Source organism: Malaya genurostris, chromosome 3, assembly GCF_030247185.1.
Source record: "Malaya genurostris strain Urasoe2022 chromosome 3, Malgen_1.1, whole genome shotgun sequence".
Classification (NCBI taxonomy): Eukaryota; Metazoa; Arthropoda; class Insecta; order Diptera; family Culicidae; genus Malaya; species Malaya genurostris.
In genome coordinates, this window is record NC_080572.1 from 290835738 (window position 1) to 290862543 (window position 26806).

The 26806-nt window shown below is 37.6% G+C and overlaps 2 protein-coding genes across 2 annotated transcripts in view; one reads left to right on the forward strand and one right to left on the reverse strand.

Moving 5' to 3' along the window:
• Positions 1 to 26806, reverse strand: part of LOC131435017 (uncharacterized) — a 425332-nt gene that overhangs the window by 247298 nt on the left and 151228 nt on the right. The window lies entirely within an intron of this gene.
• Positions 444 to 25824, forward strand: LOC131435020 (uncharacterized). The gene is made up of 5 exons (XM_058602478.1): positions 444 to 1172; positions 1725 to 1861; positions 25331 to 25384; positions 25466 to 25541; positions 25612 to 25824. The coding sequence occupies exons 1-5, from the start codon at positions 1103 to 1105 to the stop codon at positions 25782 to 25784; spliced, it is 510 nt and encodes a 169-aa protein (XP_058458461.1). The 5' UTR covers positions 444 to 1102; the 3' UTR covers positions 25785 to 25824.

Below are 26806 nucleotides of genomic sequence, written 5' to 3' on the forward strand. Positions count from 1 at the left end.
ATTGTAAAACATCTTGCAATTTCAATGAGTTACATTTGTTACTACTTTGGTTTTCGTTTTATGTGACAGTTGGCCTTTAACGAAAAATTTTACCAGCAAATCATTGATGAAGTTGTGTCCGTTTGAAACTAGTATAGAAATTTCGTTTAGAGAATGTGATGCATATCCGACCAAAAGTTCAGCACCGGAAACGACATTTTGTTTCAGATAAAAGACAGATTCTAGAATCTTTCGTCCGCAAAATGTTTTCTGTCACAAATAAACAGAACACAGACACTTTATCTACGTTAAAGGCGGCGTTTGATCATTCGATCGAATAATATCTGAGAAACTTTTACCGAGCGACATCAAAGCGACATCCCAGGTTACTGCCAGCACTGGTCTAGCGTGAAAAAGCTTGTTCTACGTTGCATTCGGGCGCTGCGGGGTCCCAACGGGAAATGATAGCTACTCAGTTAAACCGCAAAGGCAGTCGCTGGCCAATGTTTCACGCTGGAAGTGGTTTCAGTTACAGTTTAGTGGCCTGCGATAACGAGATAGTTTTTTTTCTCACTCCCTCTCTCTCCGGTGTCGTCAAGTTCCGGCAAACGATTTGCGAGCTGTTTACCGACCGGAAAGTGAAAATTTCCCCCGTGGGAGCGTAAGGCCACCAACCATATGAATCAATGTGGATTATTCCGAGCGCAACGAAACCGAACCGAACGGCGAAGAAAGCGACCATTAAATCACTTCAACAATCCATAAAACTCACTCAGTCGGAATTCCCGACGAAGAAAACCGAAGAAACACCACAAAGAAGTGAATTTGATTAGGGTAAAGGAAAGAATCGGAACGTGAAGATTTTTCTGCGGCACAGTACAATAAATTGAAAGATGGTTGGACCGATTTAATAGTGGTTGTGTGATGTAATTTCAGTCGTCCTCCTCCGAGAGAAGAAGAAGAAGAAGAAAAAAAGATCTTATTGGGGGAAAATAAAATCAGCTGGATTGGAAAGTGCTTTGAAATAGGGTCCAATTTTTTATTCTATCAAAGCAGCATCTCCTAGCGACGGTTGCATCCGGACAGCCGTCACGGACGGTTTGGCCAGTAAGCGTTCACACAAATGTCATTATTCGGAGTAGTCGCTACCCTGCTGATGGTCGCACTGGGAGCGGACATTCGCAATGTTAACGGTTGGTTTGAGATGTTTTCTTCTACATTTTGGGTAAGGTTATTAAAATAAGGGTTGATTGCATCTTAGGTCGTTCGATTTACTCCGTGGTTTTATTATGCTAATAATTTTGCTCGAGAAGAGCAATAGAACCGGTTCAGTTACCATTGATCAAGATCCGATTGTTACCTTAACAAAGTCCGATTGTGCACACACTGAGACGGAAATGCCGTAAAAATCATCCAGCGCACCTTGATGAAGGAACGATGTTAGAGTGAATTATCTCCTCATTATTTAGATGAACTACTATTGAGAGGACCTTTTCCCGAACTCTTCCAGCACTAACCGAAATTGATAGACCATTAAACTAAGCGTTATTGACCGGTTGACACGGAAAAGCTGGTACTACCAGAAAGGAAAGGCAATCACTTTTACGACTTATTAACATCGCTCCAACCGTGCTCGACATCGTTGTGATAATGGACTCTTTGTGTGATTACTTACTGCGTCCTTCACACTACAGCCGGTCTCTTTTTTTCTATTTTGCTCCTTTACCCCCGCCGAACAACTATAGGATTACGATGCTATTCCTGCAGTTTGACAGCCACTTCAGGCGATAAGAGGTGCATTACGGATCCCGCGGCCGTCGAAGGGCAAAGCATCGTGACGTGCAAGTACAAGTACTGTACGATTCAGCGCCAGGAACTGCTGGTAAGTATCGTGTACTACCAGTGTAATAAAGTGATTGAGTTTGACAGACGTCACGTCGAGATGTTGTTTTACGAGTCTGCTTTACTCACGTCACTGCCACCGCCATTTCATTACGACCGAACCGGCAGAGATCCGGCGTTCTTGCGGTTCCATGAATTATGGTGTTTGCTTGAAGGTGAAACATGGAATGAATACAAGCAATATACAGTCCCTGGCCATATTATTAGATCCATGGTGAAAACTTAATACTTCTCTGAAATGTTGTTGTTACTTCCAATGATGAAAAAAAATGGTTTAAAAATTGCGGTGCTCTATGCCACCGTTCTTGGCTGGGAGATTCTCCAGCCATGAATCCTATAGATAATGTTTGAGACTTTATGAAATGCGAAGTTTCTGAGCATGCTCTTAAAACCAAGCAGGAATCAGAAAAAATAACGTAAAGACACGGAATAAGTTTCAGAATTTCAACGACAATTGTATACCTCGTCATAAAGAAACTGCGTTGGCTGGTAAAGAAAGCCATGCGAAATTCGGAATTTCATGAAATTTTGTTCATTCTTTTATTTCCATTGAATTAGGTTTTGCACGAACATAACATAACCTCACTAAAATGAACAAAATGAATCAATTTTGACAGCTATCAGCGGTTCGTTTATGTGTTCATTTCTTTCATTCTAATTTAAATACGTGTTAATAGATATGTAAACAAACCACTGATAGCTGTCAAAAGGTGAACTTGATTCATCGGCAGTTCATTGGTAGTTAATTCAAGTGGCCATCGTGCAAAACCTAATTAGGTTTTTTACCGTCACTGCTAACCTCAATCGGATGAACACATTTTGACAGTTCAGCAGTACTGTTTGTAAACAGAAATTTCTTTTGTTTGTTTATTGACAAATTGGATCAGACCATTTACGCTCCGTACCGCCGAAATAAAGTTTTAAAACATTTGTTCACGATTGAATACGCTTCGTATTTGATATTTATTAAATAAAAGTGACTAATTGCAAAGTGTAAAGATGATTGTTTTAGATGTGCTCTTCGATTTTTGTTTAAGCTTGTTTGTAAACAGTACCGCTGAACTGTCAAGGATGAATACTTATTCATTTTTGTCGTCACGATAAAAAATCTAATTAGGTTTTACACAATGACGACACAAATGAACTGTTGATAAATCAAATTCATTTTTGACAGCTGCCGTGTGTTTGTTTTGTTTTGCGACTGCAAATTAAAAACCTGTTTTAATACACCTAGTGGTGTAATGATGCCCAATGCCATATTACTAATATTTTCAGAAATATCACCGAAGGATTTTGTGAAGGAATTTTTTTTCAATCTTCAATAAAATAAGAAACTGTCTTTGGGTATAAACTAACATAACCTTTTCAAATTGTAAACAGTTATGTCAAGTTGATAAGAATTTTTCTTTATTTTGCATCGTCGCACTAAATGATTAAACACACTTTACCCTATAGTACTGGAACCGGAAATCGGACCCGGATGAACTTTTATTTGAGCCTGTTTGTGAAAATCGATCAAATCATCTCTGTGAAAATTGAGTTAGTCTCGCTTTAAACTTTTTGACTACTACTTCTGGTACTTCTGGAACCAGAAACTTGGAACCAGTATAACCTACGGAACTATGAGATTTTTTATTTTATGAGTGACATTATTTGACACATACTCACACACATACACATAAATTGCTCAGCTTGATGAACTGTGTCGAATTATATAGAACACTTAGCCCTTCGGGTCAATTTCCACTGGTCAATTTTTCAAGTGATTGTATAAACTTTCTTTATGAGAAAGGCAATAAGTGCACTATTATTGAAAAGCATCTTTATCATGATCTTGTAATAACACTAACAAGTAGATACAAATTGTATAAAAGGGTTAGAAATTTACATATTTTTCACCTGAAAATATAAATTTTAATGTGGCAACCCTGCACGCTATACGAAATTGAACAAAGCATGCTGTGAATGGAGCAAAGCAGTACGTGCTCCATTTAAAGACAATGAGAGCTTCAATTTGGATCATAAATCGTGAAAAACGGCTTAACCGTTGCTGAGAAATCGACGGTAGTTCCGTTTTTGGAGATTTTCTTCACTATTATCGGTGCTTTCGGAAGCGGAAACCAGGGACTAGTAGTCCCAAAGTAGTTTTATATAATCACTTACTAATAAGATGCGTCAATTAGATCAATTTAGCAGTAAGTTTTATAAAAATGTGCACCTCGTTTCGCCATCGCTTGTGAAAAAATACTCACCGGAAGTCGGATCTGGATCAATTTTTCGGGGACTTTCTAAAGAATTTCACGACCTTTTATTTGCTTCTTAGTTTGTGTAAATTGGTCAAGAAATTTCCGAGAAAATTGATTGCATATTTTTTCATAAATATTCACATATTTCCTTGTAATTCTGGAACCGAAAGTGGAATCCAAATAAAACTCAGGAAAATTGTATAAGGCTATAAGACCTTTCATTTAAATTTAAGTTTGTGAAAATCGGTTCAGCCATCTCTGAGAGTGAGTGACACTATTTGTCACACACACACACACACACACACACACACACACACACACACACACACACACACACACACACACACACACACACACACACACACACACACACACACACACACACACACACAGAGACATTTTGTGATCTCGACGAACTGAGTCGAATGGTATATGACACTCGACCCTCCGGTCCTCGGTTCAAAAGACGGTTTTCACAGTGATTGCCTAACCTTTCTATATGAGAAAGGCAAAAATGAAAAATGACGAAAAAGCGGCTATTAAAAACGTGTTCCACAGTGAAAAGAACTAAAATGATTGCCATGCGTTTCCAGCATCACGGAGCGAGTGTACATATACACGCAGAGAAAAATATTGTAAATGTAACTAAATCTGGGTTTCACGTAACGATTTATTTTGTTGAAATAGTGACAAAAAAAATTGTTTTAATATAGCAAATATTGTTGCTTGAAACAACAAAATAGGTATTTGATTTTGCTCAGTGGGTTAGTTTGTTTCTATAAATATTTTGATAATACCAACAAATTTTTTGACAAACAATTTCATAGTGAATTCAACTTACAAAATCAGTTTAAAATGAACTAATTTTGGACAAAGGTAATATTTATAGTGTTTTGAATCTATAAACTTGGCAGTTGAAATAAATGAAAAGATATCAACTTGAAATGATTAGTATTTCAACTTACGCTTTTGTTTGTAAAAATTATTCATTTTGTTTTGTTTTTAAGAGTGAAATGATTTCTTTCGAAATAATTTGAAGGCTTGTTTTTGGTACATTTTTTATCAATTTGTATATTTGTAAGGAATTCCAATTACATTTATATTGCATTCATTTATAATATTTATCTACATACCACAATCAATCGAATATTTCTTTTTATAGTATCCAATGATTCGGTAGCCTTTCCCGGTGCCCTTCCGGTGAAGACAGAGATAACCTGTATCAAATATATGCTGTTAAGAAAACGTGTTATTGCAGTTTCTAATATTATTAACTATCAATACTTACGCTTGGATTGATAAAAAGCCCGATGAAAACTATATAAGTAGATAAAATTTTACTTTTGAAACGCTTAAAAAAACTTTTCTGTTTATTCACCATTTGAAAAAAAACAGCTCTGGTTTATACGAAATAGGACTGATACGGTTCTTTTGAACAATAAAGAATTGAATCAGCATATATATTGCCAATAAAATCAACTCTGCTTTTGTTGATACGCAATATATTGTAATTCATCATTCCAACAATAAAATCAGCTGAAACAATTTTTTTTCGTTTGGCAAGACCAAAATATTTATTCACATTGAACAGAGATCTTTGTTGATGTTGAAGTAAGAAAATGCTTCAAAACAATCATATTCTAGCTTGAAATTGACATGAATCAGATTTAAAAATCTACTAACCGATTTGTTATTTTAAACAAGCACCATTTCTCTGCGTGTATGCATCTGCTCAATGTGGGGCGATTAACATTATGAGATAACTTGGCAACTTTGCGAAACCAAATGAGATGAAAACAAAGCGCAATCAAGTGAACGAAGTGAAAAACTTTCATCTCATATATTTGAAGACATTTATTGCTTGTCGGGTAATTTTTTAAGTTTTTAATCGTTAACTAAACAAGTGGCAAGTGAACATAACTAATTATGAAGTCATCCAGCATTCAATAGTAGTGTAATTGTGCGAAATAGTGATCATGTTTTGAGACGAATCTATTAGTAGATATTCAAAAACATGACGAACTGGAAATCTTGAGACGAAAATGTTTCCTAAATTGAAAAGTGAGTTTATTTTATATGAAAAAAACGATCACTGAAGAATTTAAAACCATTTCTTTCAATAGGGAAAGTGTGACAATAGCTTTTCAAATCATTTTAAAACATTTCACAGTTTGCTTCCGGTAGGTTGTAAAATATTATTCATGTTCAAAGTTATGAGGTGAAGGGATGAGATGGAAATAGGAGCTCAGATGAAATAGGGAGCCGTTGCCCTACATGTCGACTGTTAAAAAAAGTTCATTCTGCTCATTTGGTGAGGTTATGTCATGTTTAGGCAAAACCTAATTACATAACTTCATCTGCTGTAAATAATTGTTTGAAAGGAAGGAGCTAATATTGGTTTTCTCATAATTTAATTTACACCTACTAACAATGAACATTTTGTAACAAAACTGTCAAAAAGAACCGTTAGGTGGCGTTAGCAGTTCAACATAAACTGATGACGCACTGATGAGCTGAAAGCGAAACGAAAAAAATGTCAAAAAGACGTTTTTTACCCTTCTTTATCCACCCAGTGGTGTGATAATGCCTTTCTCTTTCTTCAAAACAGTATCATAAAACCATTTTATATCTTTTTATTTAATAATTTGTGACACTAATTTGGGCTCATTTTTGACACCAATTAATTCAGATTGAATCGAGTAGTTCACAAAAGCATTCTTCAGTGTTTATATCACATAGTAGGCATTACTTTCCCAACCTAGCGCTTGACATTTGCGTTGCCTATTTGTATGAGAAGATTGATGCTAATCTAAAAAAACTTCATTTAGGGGTTAGCCAAATTTTGTGCTAGGGCACATAACCGTTTTCATTATTTTTACGTTTCGTCTTTGACTCATCAGTGCAGAGCAGTTCAAATTGAACTGCTTAGTGCTAAACTCGGCAGTTCAATTTGAACCGCTAAGCAGACGTAAAGTTTCTGCTACTTACAGAACACTTTTTGTTTTGCAACGAAGTGCAATGTCTTTTCTGACGTGCCGAAACAAAAAGTGTTCTGTAAGTAGCAGAAACTTTACGTCTGCTTAGCGGTTCAAATTGAACTGCCGAGTTTAGCACTAAGCAGTTCAATTTGAACTGCTCTGCACTGATGAGTCAAAGACGAAACGTAAAAATAATAAAAAAACTTGTTTAAATCCACCTAGTGGTGTAATTATGCCTTTCTCTTATCAATCATACTATCATATATAATACTGTGGCATTCTTCAAAATAATTTTCTTCGATTCTTAAAAGAATAATCGAAATCGGTTTGTTTGATAAAAACTATCAATTGGAGAAGATTTGAGGTCGATTTAGAAAACATTTTACGGCTTTTCGCTCTTTTCAGTGATGGTAAAAATTTTTAACACCCTTTACCCTATATTTCCGGATCCGGAAGTCGGATCCCGATATGGTGCTTTTTCAAGATTGGAAATTTTCAAACTTTAAACGCTGGGCAGCACCCCCTACTCATGTCCGATTTAGCTCAAATTTTGCATGAGGACTTTTTTCGAGGTGCTCAAACTTTTGAACAATAGCGTTTTACGAAATTAGAGGTGATCCCAAAATATTGGCACCCTTATATACATTAAAGCGGTAATAAACAACGTGTTTTGTCGGTTACGTCACTTATATCATTATATCTCCGGAACCAAAAGTCACATCCATTTGATATGTGAAGTTGATCCATGGCCCGATAGTAGCTTGCAAACGGGCATAAGTTTGTTAAAGTCGGTTCAGCCATCCCTGAGAAAATTAAGCGCGTAAAAATGCAACGCGTTTTGTCGGTTACGTCACTTAAACAATCAATTCTCCGGAACCAAAAGTCACAGCCATTTGATCTTTGATCTTGATCAATAGCCCGAAACCTTGTGATTCTACAGCGTCGCAGTTCGCACACAGTTATGTGTATCCATGACACGAAAACTATTGAAATAAATAAATAAAATACTGATAGCAACAGTGACTACTTGAACCGAGAATCATGCGATCCCAAAGTACGTATGTTAATCGACTGAACTACAGAAGCACACTTCAGTTTGGCTGGTTAATGGTGCATATACATATTTTACAGTCGCACTTGCTAGCCGAATGGAACATACATTCGAAGTCAGTAAAATTCATCTTGAACTGTATCTCACTGACTCCACTACCGATGAAACCCGCAGGGGCAGGTCCGTCGCTGCGCTTACAAAGGAGAATGCCAAAACTATACGAAATGGTGCTGGATGATTAGAATATGCATACTCAGGACTAAAAAGACGAACGCGAGCGCACTTCGGCAACATGTTAGGCTATGCTGATGTCAAATTGTTTGGTTTTTTCTAGCCAATTAAGCCTTCTCCCAGAAGGCCCAGAAACGGCTGGTTTGTAACATCACCCTCGGTCTGACTAATGGTATCTGGCTGGACCCCATACGTTTTGTATACACAGTCAAATGATATAATATATGTTAAATTTTTTTAAAGTTTTTTTTGTTGTATTTCTCCATTCTAACCCCCATTTTAGTTCACATCGTACATATACAAGTGTGCATTCATAAACATACAAATGTGCCTTTGTCTGTATTCTTGCTTTTGCGTTCTTTCTATTCTATTTTTAGAATACTTTGCCCATTTACTGCTGAACATAGTGTGTAAACCCTGACCACTTGACCTGAGCAAATGGTACGGATCACACATACGTCTGTGTGTATATTTTGCGAGTGTTCTGTTAGTATTGGCTGCTGGATTAATCATATCTGCGTCTCAGTTTACGAATGAAAGTAGAACGGATAGGACACAAGTGCCAGTAAACGTATTATTTATGCGCCTATTATTTCGATTGTTCACATTGATACTTTTTCATATAAATTAATGAGTGATGATGTCCAGTTTTTATACAATACACGGTCACGAGCCATTATTCAACGTTACTTATGTCGTTTTCGCTTGAGAACACTGAAACTGACCCAGGGTAGTTTCTTCAAACAAACACTTTTCACGAAACTGTGTTGTTTTCGCGCTTAGCAACGGCGGTTTGAGCAAACCTGATATAACAACCAGGTTCGAAACTGACTCGATTTTCAGTTCAACAACGTTAAAACTAGGTTCGAAACTAGCTTCAAACAAACGGTTTGACAGCAGTTAGGGTGGAAACTGGGTTAGGTTTGGTATCAAGCGAAAACGACATTAATAACAGACATCAAACATAGCAAACAAATCACCGGTGGCGCTTGTCGTGAACAGCAGTCTCTATTTACTAACGGAAGAGGAAATTTGAAAAAAAAATTTGCTATGATTGTTGTTTGTGGCCGGATTGAACGCAGAAGCTGAATTTGATGGGTGAACGCAAACGGATACATGCAAGGCGTTCTGAACAGTTCTCACTAAGTCATTTCAATAAAGCACAAAACTAAACGTGAACAAACCAGCACATTTATTCTAACTGAACCTTATAGGTAGACATGCGGAATAGAACTAACTCGGTAGGCAGCATCCAGATCATCTCACTTGTGATAAGTGTTGATGCGCGCTGGTGATAGTGCGCAGGTAGTAAACGGGTTCGGCGCCTAGGCCGAATGTTCGTTTTTTCGCTCTAGCTACAATATTATTAGAAGCTACAAAATCGCCGCCACCTTTGAAATCTAAATTTCAAAAAACTCAACTATTATACTACATGAACATTATTTTAACTTTAATATTTGTAAGCTAAATTATTCTAGAAATATAGTAAACAGTAAACATAGATTTTGCTATTTCTTCATTCGTGATCGTCTAGTCTTGCCGTCGAACTATTCGTTACTGAAGAGTCCTTAGTAGAGATTGCATTCTGACTTTCCTCCGTCGGAAGTAAGCAAATTTTTGTGACAGGTCTCGTGATAACTCCTCGGCTGGTACGCAGCGAAACGACTCGCACTAGCTTATCCTTCCCTGGATGAATAGCAACAATTCTAGCTAGCGGCCACTTCACCGGTATCTGCAACTCGTCTATCAGAACGACCAACCTACCAGGCTGAATATCAGTATTGGAGTTGCATGTTTTGGTGTCCTTTTGCAACTCCTGCAAATACTCCGTCCTCCAGTGATGCCAGAATTGTTGATAGGTGCGTTGAAGGCGTTGGTAGTGATCAAGACGATTCAATGATATCCGGAACAGATTTGGTTCGGGCAGTGAGTGCATGGTACCTCCGATCAGAAAGTGAGCTGGTGTAATTGCAGCGACATCGTTCGGGTCTTCGCTCAACGGAACTATGGGACGTGAGTTCATGCTCGCCTCGATTTGTGTTAGGATGGTAGCCATGTCCTCAAAAGATAATTTAGAGTTTCCGAGTTGTCTGTATAGTTGTTGTTTTGCCACTTTCACAGCCGCTTCCCACAGTCCTCCGAAATGAGGAGCTTTCGGTGGACTGAAATGCCACGTGATTCGTTCACAAGTACTGTCTGATGTGATCTGATTGATTACCACATCATTCTGCAACATACGGTAAACCTCTCCCAGTTCATTAGCAGCACCTTCAAAATTCTTTCCATTGTCCGAGTATATGTCGGTTGGTCTTCCTCGGCGAGCGATGAACCGGCGAAGAGCAGACAGGAAAGCCTGAGTCGACAGGTCGCTTGCCAACTCGATGTGCACCGCCTTTGTGCAGAAGCATACAAAAATGCATATGTATGCCTTGGTTGAAGCAGCTCTTTTATGCACTGGCTTCAGATATACAGGACCCGCATAATCCACTCCTGATACGGTGAACGGTCGGCTGGGTGTGATTCGATGTAGAGGAAGCTGTCCAATTTGTTGGACAATCGTTGCGGGATTGGCTCGGGCGCATCGGTAGCAGTTACGTAAGATGTTTCGAACTAGTCGTCGCCCTTGTAATGGCCAGTATTTCTCTCGCATGGCGGCAAGCGTTAGGCGGCCGCCACCGTGAATGAGTTTCAGATGGTAGGATTTGGCAATGAGTCGGGATAAAGGATGATTGCTTGGAAGTAATGCTGGATGCTTGGTAAGGAACGGTTGGTTTGAAAGCCTCAGTCTTCCCCCCACTCGGATGGTTCCCTCAGGGTCTATGAATGGAGTCAACAAACGTATTGGCGAGCGTTTCGTGACTCTTTTGTTAAGTTTTAACTCACTTATTTCATCGTGAAATGCGTCTTCCTGCGCGAGCTGAACTAACATACGATCTGCAGCATTCAGGTCATTTACTGTGAGTCTTATGCTGGAAATAGGTCCTACGAAAGAGGATGATTGCGTGCGGCCTTTGTTACGTGAATTGGCAATAAAACGTAAGACGTAAGCTGTAGAACGAAGCATACGCTCGTATGATGAAAATCGTGCGAAAATTGGATTTACGGAGATGGACATAACCTTCATCTTAGTTACAGCAACAATCATTTTCCGACGTTCCTTTCCGTCCTTCGGATATTCGGGTAGCTTTGAAACTGGCCATTCAGTTTCAGGATAAGACAGCCAATCAGGACCATTTGTCCATGCTCTGTTGCTCAAAAACTCATCAACGTCCATACCTCTGGATACAAGATCTGCGGGGTTATCCGTGCCTTTGACGTGGTTCCAGAATGCGCCATGTGTTAAACTTTGTATTTCCGAAACCCGGTTAGCCACAAAAGTTTTCCAAGTACTTGGAGGAGCCCGCAACCACTGTAGAGCAACTGTAGAGTCTGACCAAAAGTAAGAGCCAGTGACAGGAACTTGCAGCGCTTTGTTGATTTTAGCATACAATTTTGCTCCTACTTCGGTGGCGCATAGCTCTAGGCGCGGTAGCGTGATTTTCTTCAATGGCGCGACCCGTGATTTAGATGCTAGAAGTTGTACTCTCACCTGTCCGACAGAGTTTACACATCTTGCATACGCACATGCTCCGTATGCTGATTCTGATGCGTCGCAGAATGTATGGAGCTGAACACTAGATGATTGTAGAAGTGCGTAGCGACTGACATGAAAATTAGCCAGCTTAGGAAGTTCAGCCGCTAAATTTTTCCAAGAATTTGCGATATGGTCCGGTACTTCGTCATCCCACGAACACGGAAGAAGCCATAAGTGCTGCATCAATATCTTTCCTTTGACGATTATCGGATAAATTAAACCTAAAGGATCAAACAACTGAGAAATTGCTGACAGTATCGAACGTTTTGTTGGCACCTCTTTGTGCTGATGGATTCTAGAGTCGAATCGGAGGCTATCGGATTCGGGTTCCCACGAGATACCAAGCGCCTTTACCATTTCATTTGTATCAAACTTGATCGACGTCTGTGTGCCAATTTCATCTTGTGATAGTCCAGACAGAACTTGGAGTTTGTTTGACGTCCACTTACGTAGGGCAAAACCGCCTTCAGCTAACAGTTCACTAAGTTCTGTTCGAAGTTGAATTGCTTCAGCGACCGATTGGGCTCCACCAATAAAGTCATCGACATAAAAACATCTTTGAAGAGGTACCTTTCCTATTGGGAACTTGTCACCTTCATCAGTGGCGAGCTGTTGCAATGTGCGGGTCGCCAGAAATGATGAGGGGCTCAAACCGTACGTTACAGTTTTTAACTCGTAGCTTTCGATGGAATCTGTTGGACGGAAGCGCCATAAAATCCTTTGGTAACAGGTGTCGTCTGAATGGAGGAGTATTTGACGGTACATTTTTGCTATGTCTCCCACTAGCGCTACAGGAAATGTGCGAAACCGAAGGATTATTGATAGGAGGTCATCTTGCACTACAGGACCTACTAACAGTGCTTCATTGAGTGAGAAGCCTGTTGAGGTTTTTACCGATGCATCAAAAACGACACGAGTTTTTGTAGTCGTACTGGCTTCCTTCACAACTGGATGATGCGGAAGATAAGAATTAGAATTTAATCTGTCATCCTCTCGAATACACTGCATGTGTCCGAGGGAGAGATATTCCGACATGAATCTGTGATAATCCTCCTTCAGTTCCGGATTACGAGATAGTCTTTTCTCCAAGAGTTGGTATCGATTAATAGCTACTGGTTTGGAACTTCCTACCATCTCATTGAAGTTCGTCCGGCGCGGTAGGCGGACCATGTATCGACCTTCGGTTGTTCTTGTTGTGGTATTCACGTACATCTCTTCACATAACTTCTCGTTTTCAGAATAATTTGATTGGGTTTGCAACTCTTCCACCTGCCAAAATCGTTCGATGCTTTGTTCCAGGGTGAGTAAAGAAACTGTCACAATATGGCACAAATGATTTTGTTCTGCTGGAGTAACGATACTGTTCGAACCGGATACTAGCCATCCAAAGACGCTATCAATCAGCATAGAACGAGATTCGTGTAGGTTGATTCTTTTTGCCGTTTTGAAGAACGAGAAGAAATGCTCAATTCCGAGAATCATGTCGATCGGTGCACGCCTATGGAATTGTGGATCAGCGAGGAAAATATTCGGAGGAAGCTTCCAGTGATCAATGGAGACATTTCGTGCAGGAATCTCAGGAGTAACCTTCGGAAGAATCAAAAATTCTACATCTAGCGAAAACTCTTCCTTTCGTGAATGGACCTTGATGTTCACCAATTCTTTTGCGTTTTGTGGCTGTCCTCCGATTCCTTGGATCAAAACATTTGCCTTTGTACGTTTTAACCGCAGCAGCTGAGCCATTCGCTCGGAAACTAAATTTGGTTGGGATGCACAATCCAGAAGAGCACGCGCCAAATGATTTTGACCATAGCGATCAACGACTGAAACGACCGCCGTCAGCATAAAAACATTCTTCTCGATCTTTTGTACGGGTAAACTACAATTGATATCAGCCGCTTGGAGGGATGTGGCCGCAGAAAGGATTGGTGATGACGAAGATTTCGACGACGTTGCCAAATTAACATTAGTCGTCAGACAAGGTAGCTTACCTAAGCTGGATGAGTTGCGAGTAAACGGATCAGGATTTTCTCCAAAACCTGAGTGCAGTAGCGAATGATGACGTTTTCTGCAAAATCGACAGGTGTATTTCGACTGACAGTTCCTTGAAAAATGATCGTTTCTAAAACAATTCAAACACAATCTTTTTTCAGTGACTAAGCGCAGTCTCTCCGCCGAATTCATTTTTTCAAATTTAGGACATTTTACTAACGGATGACGCTGCTCACAAGCATAACATTTGTTAGGTGGAACATTGAGTGCAGAATTGGATGATGATTTTACATTGGATAATTTATGAGCCGACACATGAGAGGATGTAGCGTACTGCTGTAACGGTTGAGCGTGGTTGACGGAAATGGATTCCAAAACACGGATTCGACGATGCAGGAATTCAATCAGGGCCTGATATGATGGATTTTCGATTGTAGACGCATGATCCTCCCACGCCTTGAGAGAATCATCAGGAAGACGGACACACAGCAAATGCTCCAACATCGTGCTCCATGTGTCCACTGGTTCTCCGAGCTGTCGTAAAATTTTAGTATGTCGCTCGAAATCGTCGACGATCCCGTGAAGAGCGGCTGTTGTCTCCTTCTTCACACGCTGGATTTCCAGCAATGCCTGCATATGTCTCTTTTTCAGGAGGTACTCATTCGCATATCTGGATATTAACGCTTGCCAAGCCAAAGGATAATTTGCAGCACTAATTGCAAATGATTCAATCATCTGTGCGGCCTCACCGGTAACAGCGGATTTAAGATAGTGGAATTTTTGGATTGCTGGTACGTCCTGATTAGAATGGATTAGCGCTAGAAACGTGTCATGGAATGTTAACCATTCTTTAAAGTCACCATCAAACTCCGGTAAAGAAATTGTTGGAAGTTTTAGACCCTTGAGACTGGAGGAAACCGTAGGGGGAGAGGGATGAGAAATACTGGTAGAAGGAATAGTAGGAGGCAACTTTGAGAGCATGCCGGCCTTTATTTTAAAATAGTCACTTTCATATTTGGAACGAATTTCTTGATTCAACGACATACCCTCGTCCGTCTCTTCGGTGCACTCCAAGTCAGACTGAATGTCATCCAGCTCCCGCCAAATGGTGTCAAGATTTTCAATACGTAACGCCACCTCGAGCCTATCCCGGTCTTCCTGATATGCAGCCAAAAACTGTCCTGCTCGATCTAGCGCGGCTAATAAAGCGGTACGACGCAGCATGAGCCGGCGCGATTCTGGATCTTCGGCCATGTTAGAACACACCCACGCTCAATTATTTGATGATGATGCAAACGAGTTCGTTCTGTGAAAAAAACAAGACCAGTAGCACTGGCTAACGGTGTATGCAGCTTGGACAGGTACGTACCTTTACCAAGGCAAAAAGTGCCTTGAATCAAACAAATATCTGGAACGCGTACGGAAGTTGCTGCATGCAAAGCTGTGTCACCAAATATTCAATCGGCAGTCCGAAATTTCTACAGGATTATAATGCTGTTCGGTCAACAAGCGATGATATCGGCCATCCTCAGAACAAGAAGAGTTTTAAAATTGCAGTTTTAATGTCATCATGATCGGTCGAGTCTCGTACACAACACTGTAATTTTGGCATTAAAAATGCCTTACTCTTCACTATATGGGGCCGGGTGTCAATTAAAAGTTTCAAAAATAGTCGCGTAACCTTTTTGTGTCATAATTTTGAACGTTAATAACTCGGTCATTTGTTGATGGATTGTTATAATTTAACAACCAATCGATCCGGAAACGTTTAACTTAAACATGTATGACGACGTCGTTTCAGTATTTCAATAGCATACTATTGAAAAAATGGTTGGAATCGACCTATGTTTTCATCCACCAATCCCTGTTGTAGAAAATGACGTCAACTTCTTGTTCGGCATAGGAGGCTTTGCGTCATGCATAAAAAACAGCGTATCGTTCTGCGTAGTATGAAGAGAAATCTATAAATATAGGCTGCACAATATTTCTTTGCCTAGTTGATGTTTGACTGTGAATGAAACAAGTAGCTTGTCCAGGGTGCTGATGACTGGATTGTATATGCGTTCACTTGTTGGATTGTCGCTTTTGCATTATGTGTTGGTGAAATTTCCTGTTGTCTGCAACACCGTGTTCGCTTGAGTATCTTATAGTAACTCAGTCATTTGTTGATGGATTTATTTAATTCAAAAACCAATCGATTCGGAAACATTTAACTTCATTTGAATATTTCAATTGCATACCATTGAAAAATTGGTTTAAATTAAGTATTTTATTTTGGTTCTCTGGTAACTATCAGGCCAATTTAAAATTATCGGCGATAGATTTTTCGGATCTAATTTGCAGCGCTTGTTGCTCGATGATTTGTTAATGGATTTCCCTAATTTAAATGATTCCAAAACTTCAATATTGTAAGCTTAAAAATGTTTTGATTTGTCAACGGATCGGTTTGCATACTTAAATCTCCATTCCCATACGAACAAAACGTGACAATGTGACTGAACTAGTTGTTGTCCCTCCAGGAATTAAACGCTTCAAATGATTCAAAATTAAATTCTGAAACTTATCTAAAAGCGGCCTCCTCGGTTTAGTAGTATAAATGAGTTCCACAGGCTCACATATACAGTACAATTAGATGCAATATCGTATAGTTTCAAAGATAAACTCAAGGTAAGCTTACCTGCGATTTTACATGTATCGTTTGAATAGGAACCCTCGTAGAATTTGGTTAACCGCCAGTTTCAGTTTATTTATTATTTGCTTCAAAACAATAAGCGTCTGATGGCTACACGCGTTGTAACTATGACAATGTTCATTCATGTGTTAATAACATCAAGTTACAATATGAACAAAATTTCGGAATTTTGTTGCGTATCCATTCCGTATATTCCTAATATGCCAAAGCGAAAATCAATGTAAGTAACTAAATATTTTATGTTTTCTTCCTCGTATTGTTGCCATATTATTCACCGACGCTTTCCGAAGATTATCGACGATTTTGAAGAAGGAATAATAATACTACACTATTACTGGGTTTACTGGTACAACATTTTCGTTAAAATAAATAAAATCTTCTCTTGGATCGATTAACTGTTTATAAAATTAATAAGTTTGTACGTTTCTCGAAAATTAATATCATTAAATAAAATAGTTTCATTTGTTCAGGTTTAAATCTTTAGGTTGTTTGTATCTAAAATTGAGCTTTCAAGTAACTTTGAATTCATCATAATTGACTTCTAGTTAAAGGACGTTATTCAAAAACTTGACAATGTAAAAATTTGTAGAAAGGGATCAAAATTGAATAGAATCAATTATCAAGAAAGAATCTAATTGTCAATTTTATCATTCGCTAACAATCTAAGCGCTTAAACTAGAGCAAGTTTGTAGTTATTCAATTGAATAAGTTTTTAGTTTAGTGTATCATCATCATTATCATCTTTATTTTTGTATTAATTATGAAGACCCTAGAAACGTTACATTTTTAATGTTATTATGCTCGGTCGTGTCTTGAATACAACCCTCTAATTTTTTAACAACATGTTGGATGTGATGGCACTGGCGGCCTATTGTATTTGCAAAGAACTCAATGATGCAACAAAGATAATGCAAGACGCATTTTTCTCCATTCTTTGTCTAGAACTCTAGTTCTGCCGAACGTTGAAAACCGAATGAATAATGTTCATATGATCAAACGTTTGGTCGTTCGTAAACCAATCAACAATGTTGTGACTAATCGTACATTCAAAGGTTCAATACATATGTTTTGCTTGCATAAATACTACAACAACAAACTCACAAAAATTTTCTGATCAGATTTCATGAAAAAACTCTTTTTGTAAATTCAATATACCTTATGATAAAAAAAGTACCGGAATTTTCATTTTAAAATTCCCGCGCTTGTCCAATCGGTAAACTTTTATTCTCTCAACGTTGGCAACACTTTTATACACATTCTGTCAAATTTTGACGCATATCGTACGATTAGTTTTTGTTTGGCGTCTATACAAAGAAGTTGAAAAAATTTCGTGTAGCGATTTTTATAATGGATGAAAATTTAGAACAACGTGCGTGCATCAAATTTTGTGTTTCAAATGGATTTAAGTGTTCCAAAACGTTGAAAATGTTAGAAAAGGCCTTTGGTGAATCGTGTCTAGGAAAAACACAGGCATACGAGTGGTATAAACGCTTCAAAGGTGGTCGTACAAGCTTGAATCATGATGAGATCCTTGGCCGCCCAACAACATCTGTTACTGAAGAAAACATTGAATCGGCGAAGCAAATCGTGTTGCAAAATCGTTCTGTACCGATTAAAGAGATTGCTGTGTTGTTGGGCATCTCTTATGGATCAGCCGAACACATTTCAACTGATGTTTTGGGTTTGAAACGCGTCGCTTCTCGGCTGGTGCTAAAAAAGCTGAATTACATTCAAAACCAGCATCATGTTGATGTGACCAAAGAGATGATTTCCAACGCAGATAGTGACCCCACATTCATCGAATGCATCATAACTGGTGATGAGGTGTGGATCTATGAATATGAAGTCGAAACCGCACAACAATCGACCGAATGGCGCTTCGAAGGCGAGCCGTTGTTCTAAATTTTCATCCATTATAAAAATCGCCACACGAAAATTTTTCAACTTCTTTGTATAGACGCAAAACAAAAAGTAATCGTACGATATGCGTCAAAATTTGACAGAATGTGTATAAAAGTTTTGCCAACGTTGAGAGAATAAAAGTTTACCGATTGGACAAGCGCGGGAATTTTAAAATGAAAATTCCGGTTCTTTTTTGATCATAAGGTACGTTTCTATAAAATAATATTTAACAAAACACTAAGAAACATTATTGGTTTTGTTATTCCTATTTTTCCGTGCAATATCTTTACTTTTACAAGATTTAAAAAAAAACATATGCCATGACAACTAAGAAATGTAAGAAACGAAACATTCCTGGTTTGTAAAGAAATGAATCTGAATACACTTCTAATTTACACCGAAATGCGTAAAAATACACCCAAACCACCGTTTACGAACACTTTTTATACGTTACCTCTTTTTACGTAACTCTTTTTACGAACCAAATTCCAAGTAACGTAATCTTTTTTTACGAACCTACTTCGAAAAAAGAGGTTTTGGCATACATCGAAAACGATTTCCGGCCAATTTCTATTCCATGGAAACTACTACAATGTGGGTATTTTTGGAACGGGGTTAAGGAGTAGATTCCGAAAAATGATGTTTGAGGTGGTTCGGAAGTTCAAGATGGCGACTTACGGTTTTTTGATATTTCTTTAAAACCCTTACAATATGGGTATTTTCGGAAAGAATTAGATTTCAAAACGATCACAAATATCTTTCTTTTTAGTACCTACACACCAAATCTGTTCTGCAAATATCCATATTGTGAGTATTTTCAAAGAATATCAAGAGAGCAGACGTGATCATCTTGGATTCAGAACGATCATAAACATCGTTATTATGGCACCACATCAAATCCTTTTCGAAAATACTCATACTGTAAGGGTTTTCAAGGAATATCAAAAGTCGCCATCTTGAATTTCAGAGCCACCTCCTACATCGTTTTCCGACAGCTACTCATCAATCTCGTTCCAAAAATACCCATATTGTTAGGAATTGTAAGCAATAGCAATAAACCGGAAGCCGCCATCTTGAATTTTGAAACGAGCGCAAACTTAATTTTCTTGCACTTGCTCTTCACATCCGTTTCGAAAATAGCCATTTGATGGGCGGTTTCCACATTCATTATACCATGTTCACATTAGCGCTCATATTACTTGATATACAGAGATGATTTTTTTTTTTTTTTTTTATTTTTTTATTTTTTTTTTTTTTTTTTTTTTTTTAAATAACTATTTATTGGAATATGAGTTAAAATTAAATTATTAAGATTTAAATTGGGTGTTCAGCCTCAAGTGGTGACTTTTCAGCCCTGTTATATATATATATATATATATGATTTGGTTATTACCATGAAGACATCATTTGCTTCCGCAATTCTGAGATTTTTGTGTAGGGAAAATTCTAAACCTACTTGTATTGTGTAATGGGGAAAAGGAACTTATATACTAACTTACTAACTAATACAGAGAGCGAATCGATTCAATTGAAGATTGCATCGATTTTTGTCGGAATTTGCTTATAATATTATGTGACATTACATCTAATGGTTCTATATTTGTGAGTCTGTGTAACTCATTTGTACTAAACCAGGGAGGACGCTTCAGAATCATTTTCAGAATTTTATTCTGAATCCTTTGAAGCGTTTTCTTCCTGGTGGAACAACAGCTTGACCAAATTGGTACCGCATAAAGCATGGCTGGTCTGAAAATTTGTTTATAAATTAACAATTTGTTTTTTAGACAGAGCTTAGAATTTCTGTTTATAAGAGGATATAAACATTTAATATATTTATTACACTTTGCCTGGATTCCTTCAATGTGATCCTTGAAAGTGAGTTTTTTGTCATACGTTAAACCTAAGTATTTAGCTTGATCAGACCATGTCAATTCCAAGCCATTCAATTTGAGAATGTGATTATTGTTTGGTTTAAGAAAAGAAGCTCTTGGCTTGTGAGGAAAGATAATTAATTGCGTTTTTGCTGCATTTGGTTTAATTTTCCATTTTGACAGATAATCACTGAAAATATTTAAACTTCTTTGTAGGCGACTGCAGATCACTCTTAGATTTCTACCTGTGGCTAACAGACTTGTGTCGTCACAGAATAGCGATTTCTGACAACCAACGGGTAGATTTGGAAGATCAGAAGTGAAAATATTATACAAGATTGGAGCTACACTCGAACCCTGCGGAACACCGGCTCGTACGGGTAGCAATTCAGATTTACAATTCTGATAGCTAACCTGAAGAGTACGATCAGTTAAATAATTTTGAATCATTTTGATCAAATAAATAGGAAACTGGAAATCAGACATTTTTGCTATTAAACCTTTGTGCCAAACACTGTCGAATGCTTTTTCTATGTCTAGAAGAGCAACTCCAGTGGATAACCCAGAAGATTTATTTGCTTTTATCATGTTCGTTACTCTGACAAGTTGATGAGTAGTTGAATGTTCATGACGAAATCCAAACTGCTCTGGTAAAAAAATTGAATTCTCATTTATATGAGTCATCATTCTTAACAAGATAATTTTTTCAAAAAGTTTACTGATAGAAGAAAGTAAGCTAATTGGGCGATAACTTGATGTTTCTGCTGGGTTTTTATCAGGTTTTAGGATAGGAATTACTTTAGCGTTTTTCCATCTTTTTGGGAAGTAAGCTAATGAAAAACACTTGTTGAAAATTTTAACCAGGAGTCTCAAGGCAACATCGGGAAGATTTTTAATAAGAATATTAAAAATTCCATCATTACCAGGAGCCTTCATGTTTTTAAGTTTTCTAATAATTGATTTAATTTCATCAAAATTCGTCTCAATAATGTCATCGTGTGATAACACTTGAGTTGAAATATGATCATATTTCAGTGAGACTTCATTTTCAATAGGACTCACAACGTTCAAATTAAAATTGTGGACACTCTCGAACTGCTGAGCAAGTTTTTGAGCTTTTTCGCCATTTGTAAGAAGTATTTGATTTCCTTCATTGAGAGCAGGAATAGGTTTCTGAGGTTTCTTAAGAACCTTAGAAAGTTTCCAGAAAGGTTTAGAATATGGTTTAATTTGTTCAACTTCTTTAGCGAAATTTTCATTTCGCAAAAGAGTAAATCTATGTTTAATTTCTTTTTGTAAATCCTTAACTATGTTTTTCATAGCAGGATCACGAGAACGTTGATATTGTCGTCGACGAACATTCTTCAACCGAATGAGCAGTTGAAGATTGTCATCGATGATAGGAGAATTTAATTTAGTTTGAGCTTTGGGAACTGAAAGATTTCTAGCTTCGATAATATAATGATTCAAATTATCAATTGCTGTGTCGATGTCCGCAGAATTTTCTAAAATAGTTTCATGATCCACATGATTTTCAATGTGAGATCTGTAATTCAACCAATTAGCTCTATGATAGTTGAAAATAGAACTAATTGGATTAATTATAGCTTCGTTGGAAAGTCTGAATGTTACTGGAAGATGATCTGAGTCAAAATCAGCATGAGTAATCGGTTCACTACAAATGTGACTTTGATCTGTTAGAACCAGATCAATTGTAGACGGGTTTTTCACGGAAGAGAAACAAGTAGGATTACTGGGATGAATAACTGTAAAGTAACCAGCTGAGAGTTGATTATGAAGTATTTTACCATTACTGTTATTTTGCCTACAATTCCACTGGACATGCTTAGCATTTAAGTCCCCTATTACGAAAAATTTCGATCGATATCTTGTAAGTTTTTGCAAATCGCCTTTAAAGAAATTTAATTGTTCGCCGGTGCATTGGAATGGCAAATATGCTCCAGCGATGAAATAAATTCCATGAATGGTTTCAACTTCGATTCCCAAGCTTTCAATAACTTTAGTATTGAAAGAAGGTAAAATTCGATGTTTAATTTGCCGTTGGACAAAAATGGCAACTCCACCACCAATTCCAGTAAACCTGTCAAATCGATGAACCACATAATGTGGATTACTTTTCAATTTTACATTTGGTTTAAGAAAAGTTTCTGTCACAATGGCAATATGAATTTTGTGAACTTTGAGAAAATTATAAAATTCATCTTCACTCGATTTCAAAGATCGAGCATTCCAATTTAAAATATTCAAATAATTATTTAACATCACTGTTAAATTTTAAATTCATTATAATATTATTTGCAAATTTCCATCCGATTTGAAATGCTTCAAAAAGTGATGAAGTCGAATTCATTTGGATGATCATTTGAAAAAGTTGATCTTGTAGGTAGATCATTTTATTTTCAGTTATATCGCCTAAATCGATTTCATTTAAAGAAGCGAATGGCATTGAAGGAATATTTGTAGGTAGACTGCCATTAGAAGAAGATGATTTGGCCGGTCTACCTATTAATAAATTGTTTTCGTTAGAAGAAGAACTGCAAGGCGGTCCTGTGTTTTGATTATTTACATTAGAAGAAATAGGAGATAGATTTCTACCTAATATACCAGCATAAGTGAAATTAGAAGAAGATGATGACGAGGTCGATCTACCTGTCAATAAATTGTTTTCGTTAGAAGACGAATTGGCAGGTGCCTTAGAAGAATTTTCAGGTATGTTCTGTAAATTTAAGGTCGTTGATTTGACTTGTTGTCTAAGCGAACGAGCGTTTAAAATTTTTTCCCTGACAGGACATTTCAAATAATTGGATTTATGATTTCCATTGCAATTTGAACATGAAAATTTATCAGTGGTTTCATTCATTGGACAAGCGTCTTTCGAATGCGATTTACCACAATTCAAACACCGTATATCCATATGACAATTTTTGGTTCCATGACCGAAGCCTTGGCAACGACGACATTGCGTTAAGTTTGCAATACGATTATGCCGTTTATAATGTTCCCAATGAATTTTAATGTGGGAAATGAAACGTACTTTTTCTAAAGTTTTCAAATTGTTTACATCACTTCGATTGAAGTGTATTAGGTAAAGTTCATGGGAAATTCCAGAGCGTGGTTTAGAAGTACCATTCGCTCTTTTTTTCATAAGTTTTACTTGGGAAGGGGCAAAACCAAGCAATTCTTTTAGTTCATTTTTAATTTCATCAATACTTTGATCATTTGATAATCCTTTCAAGACAGCCTTGAAGGGTCTGTCTGATTTTATATCATATGAATAAAATTTATGAAGTTTTTCGGACAAATATCGAATAAGACTTTCGTAATCTTCCAATCCATCCACCAAGACTCGACATTCTCCTCTTCGTCCGATTTGAAATGAGACTTTTACTTCCGGGAGAAAAGTAGAAAGCTCAGTACGGAATGCTTTGAAGTCGGAAATCATCACCGTCACTGGTGGCATAGATTGATGTTTCTTCCCAGAACGACAAGCGTCCATTTTGGGAATTTTTGAAGAATTTTCTTCTATGTCGCTACAATCGGATTCAGGAAGAATCTCGTAAATATTGTTAGACGGCATAGGATCAACGGTAGGGAAATCCGTCCGTTGTCTTTTATTTTTACATTCAGATTCTATAAGATCGTGAATGTTATTAGAAAAATGTTGAATAACGGATTGTGATTTATTCCGTATTGAATTATTTTTAGCCTTAGGCTTGTTGCCTTTCCGGTTGGACGCAGGCATTTTTGAAATTAATGAAATTTTAAATTAAATTAACTAGGCTAAATTAGTCTTCGATTAGACTCCTAGCTAGCCTTAAAAAAGGCTGATTAATTTCTTAGTCACTCTAATATCACTCTTTGTATCACTTAGTCACTCTAATATCACTCTTTGTATCACTTAGTCACTTAGTTAGTGATTCAGGTAGCCTTGAAAAAGACTGAAGCCTTGAATCAATGAAACTCTAGGTAGCCAGAAAAAAAAATTCCAGGAGCCAAGAGCTATACGCGTGCGGTGCGAACGACTGTTCAACACCGACTATATACAGAGATGATATGCATATCACGTCGAAGTGTTCACATATGAACTAGATGATATCGTTTGACAATCAAGTTGTCATCTTGAATGCACTCATTAGATAAAAGGTCAATAATATTATCTTTCGCTATTAAAATTAAATCAATAATTGAAGTCTTGCATTTAATGGTCTCCGAAAGCAAGTATTTGCTGAAAAATTCGAAATTAAAATGTGTGTTTATTGTCACTCTGAAGGTGACGTTCATAAATGAGTGCGTTCAATGCCATTATCCGTGTTGCTAGTGGCGGATTTTGACAACTCGAAATGATATCGTACATGATATCCCGGATATCATGCCAAAATGATGATATGCATTGACATCAAATTGTATGCGATATCAAATGATATCGCACATGATATCATCGGATATCAAGTATATCGGTATATCATTTGATATCAGCGCTAATGTGAACATACTATTACACAAAACTATTTTTACGAACCAAATCCCAAATAACGTGAACTTTTTTTACGAACTACCTCTTTTTACGAACCCCCGTTTAGTTCGTAAATGAAGGTTTCGGTGTACACGTAAATGAATAGGGGTCTGGCCAGACCCATCAGTCAGACCGAAGGTATAAAAATATCTATCAGACGGAGCGTTAAATGAATTAAATTTTTTGTTCTTTATTTACTCAAGGTCCAAGAATTTTATACAGTCCAGCGGTATAGATATGATGTTTATTTACCCTTGCTTAAAATTAATATTACTGGTAAAACTAACTTATCGACTCTTTTTTATCACTTTTCCTTAGGACCCACCCGGTAAACTCAACACATTTTTGCGAGGATGCGACGAAAATCCTTTGGTGAGTAGTTGTTAAACTTGTAGATTCCTCTCAAACCCAAAATAATGGACAAAATTAACACCCGTTTATTTTCACATTCAGTACTTAGACGACATGGTAGACGACTCCACCTTCCGAGGCTACTATCGTTCCTGCAACACCGACTTGTGCAATTCGGGTAATTATGAATGGAAACCAGTTGCAAACTGTTGACCTGAATATTAACAATTTCTTATTTTTTGCTACAGGAGACGGCCTGTCCAGTACCAATGTCATGTCCGGTTTGGAAGCGGGTGCCTCGGAGAACTTACTTGTACCGGGTCTTCTAAATGGAAGCCACAGTAGAGTACTGTTCGGTGGTCCATGGATTTTGATTTCACTACTGATTATGTCATACCAACGAAGCTGGATGCTGGTGTGAAAAAAACTGTTCTAAATATACTCCAATTTGATATCATTAAGTTCCACGTGCCATGCTTGTATTTCGATTTCGTCTGATCCCACCGAAAACAAAATATTTGATTCTCTTATTAGATTGTTGATTAGAGTTCGTTAGCCAAAATTGTGGAATGGTTGAAAGATCATAGCTGTAAACAGTCTACTCAAAAGCTCTGCCAATACCGACGACATCTCAACTATATAATGGGGGGAAAAAGCAATAGAAAAATCTTCATCTAATTTCCCAGGCGCTGAATTCCCAGCGTAGATCAGAGTCACTCGGTCCCACGGCTATTTTCCTAATAAGATTTCGAAACAACTTCTCTTTCCCTCTTCCACGGACAAGGAGAAGCTGGAAAAAACTGCGTATGAGGCACAGGAATAGAGACTGCCGTCTGGATCGAAGACCTGTTCCGTTTCCGAGCAGTAGGTACGAGTTGTTGACTCCGTTGAGTTCCGTTGTATTTCGTGACGAACTGGAGGGGGAGTGCCAATGGCACGCGAAAATAACAGGCCAAGTTACAGAATCCGTTTGGCAACCGTCTTTCGCTCGAGAAAATCGACTGACTTGACTGGCGGCCAGAGATTCGTGGTTTATTTATTTGAGTATGTTGAACAGTCTTTAAGTGGATTTTTGCTTTGACTACCCACGGTAAACATTAATAAATTAGACTGGATTCGTTGGAACAAAATCTACAGCAAACTTCTGATTCAAAAGTTGTGCTTTGCTTCATAATTTGCTATTAGAATTTTTAATTAGACTACAAACAGAGCATTTTCAACACACGGCACTCAGCAAGCCATGATTATTACGGCGGGCTCCATAGTGACAAGTTGATGCAAGCAAAAAGCAACTTCTACCGATGCAATTAAAAACTGATGTGCAGACAAAAAGTGCATTACTCTAAGTTAATAGTTAATTATTCGCACATACCAGCTGTAATCATGTTTTAATCGAATTAGCTCACAACTACTAACTAAATTTGGTTTTAATTGACTTTATTT

What these genes read in the sequence shown, in the direction of transcription:
- LOC131435020 (XM_058602478.1), top strand. Translation starts at nt 1,103, where the DNA reads ATGTCATTATTCGGAGTAGTCGCTACCCTGCTGATGGTCGCACTGGGA. An exon ending in TTCAGCGCCAGGAACTGCTG is followed by an intron (nt 1,862 to 25,330) that starts GTAAGTATCGTG and finishes ACTTTTCCTTAG; the next exon opens with GACCCACCCGGTAAACTCAA. An exon ending in CACCGACTTGTGCAATTCGG is followed by an intron (nt 25,542 to 25,611) that starts GTAATTATGAAT and finishes TTTTTGCTACAG; the next exon opens with GAGACGGCCTGTCCAGTACC.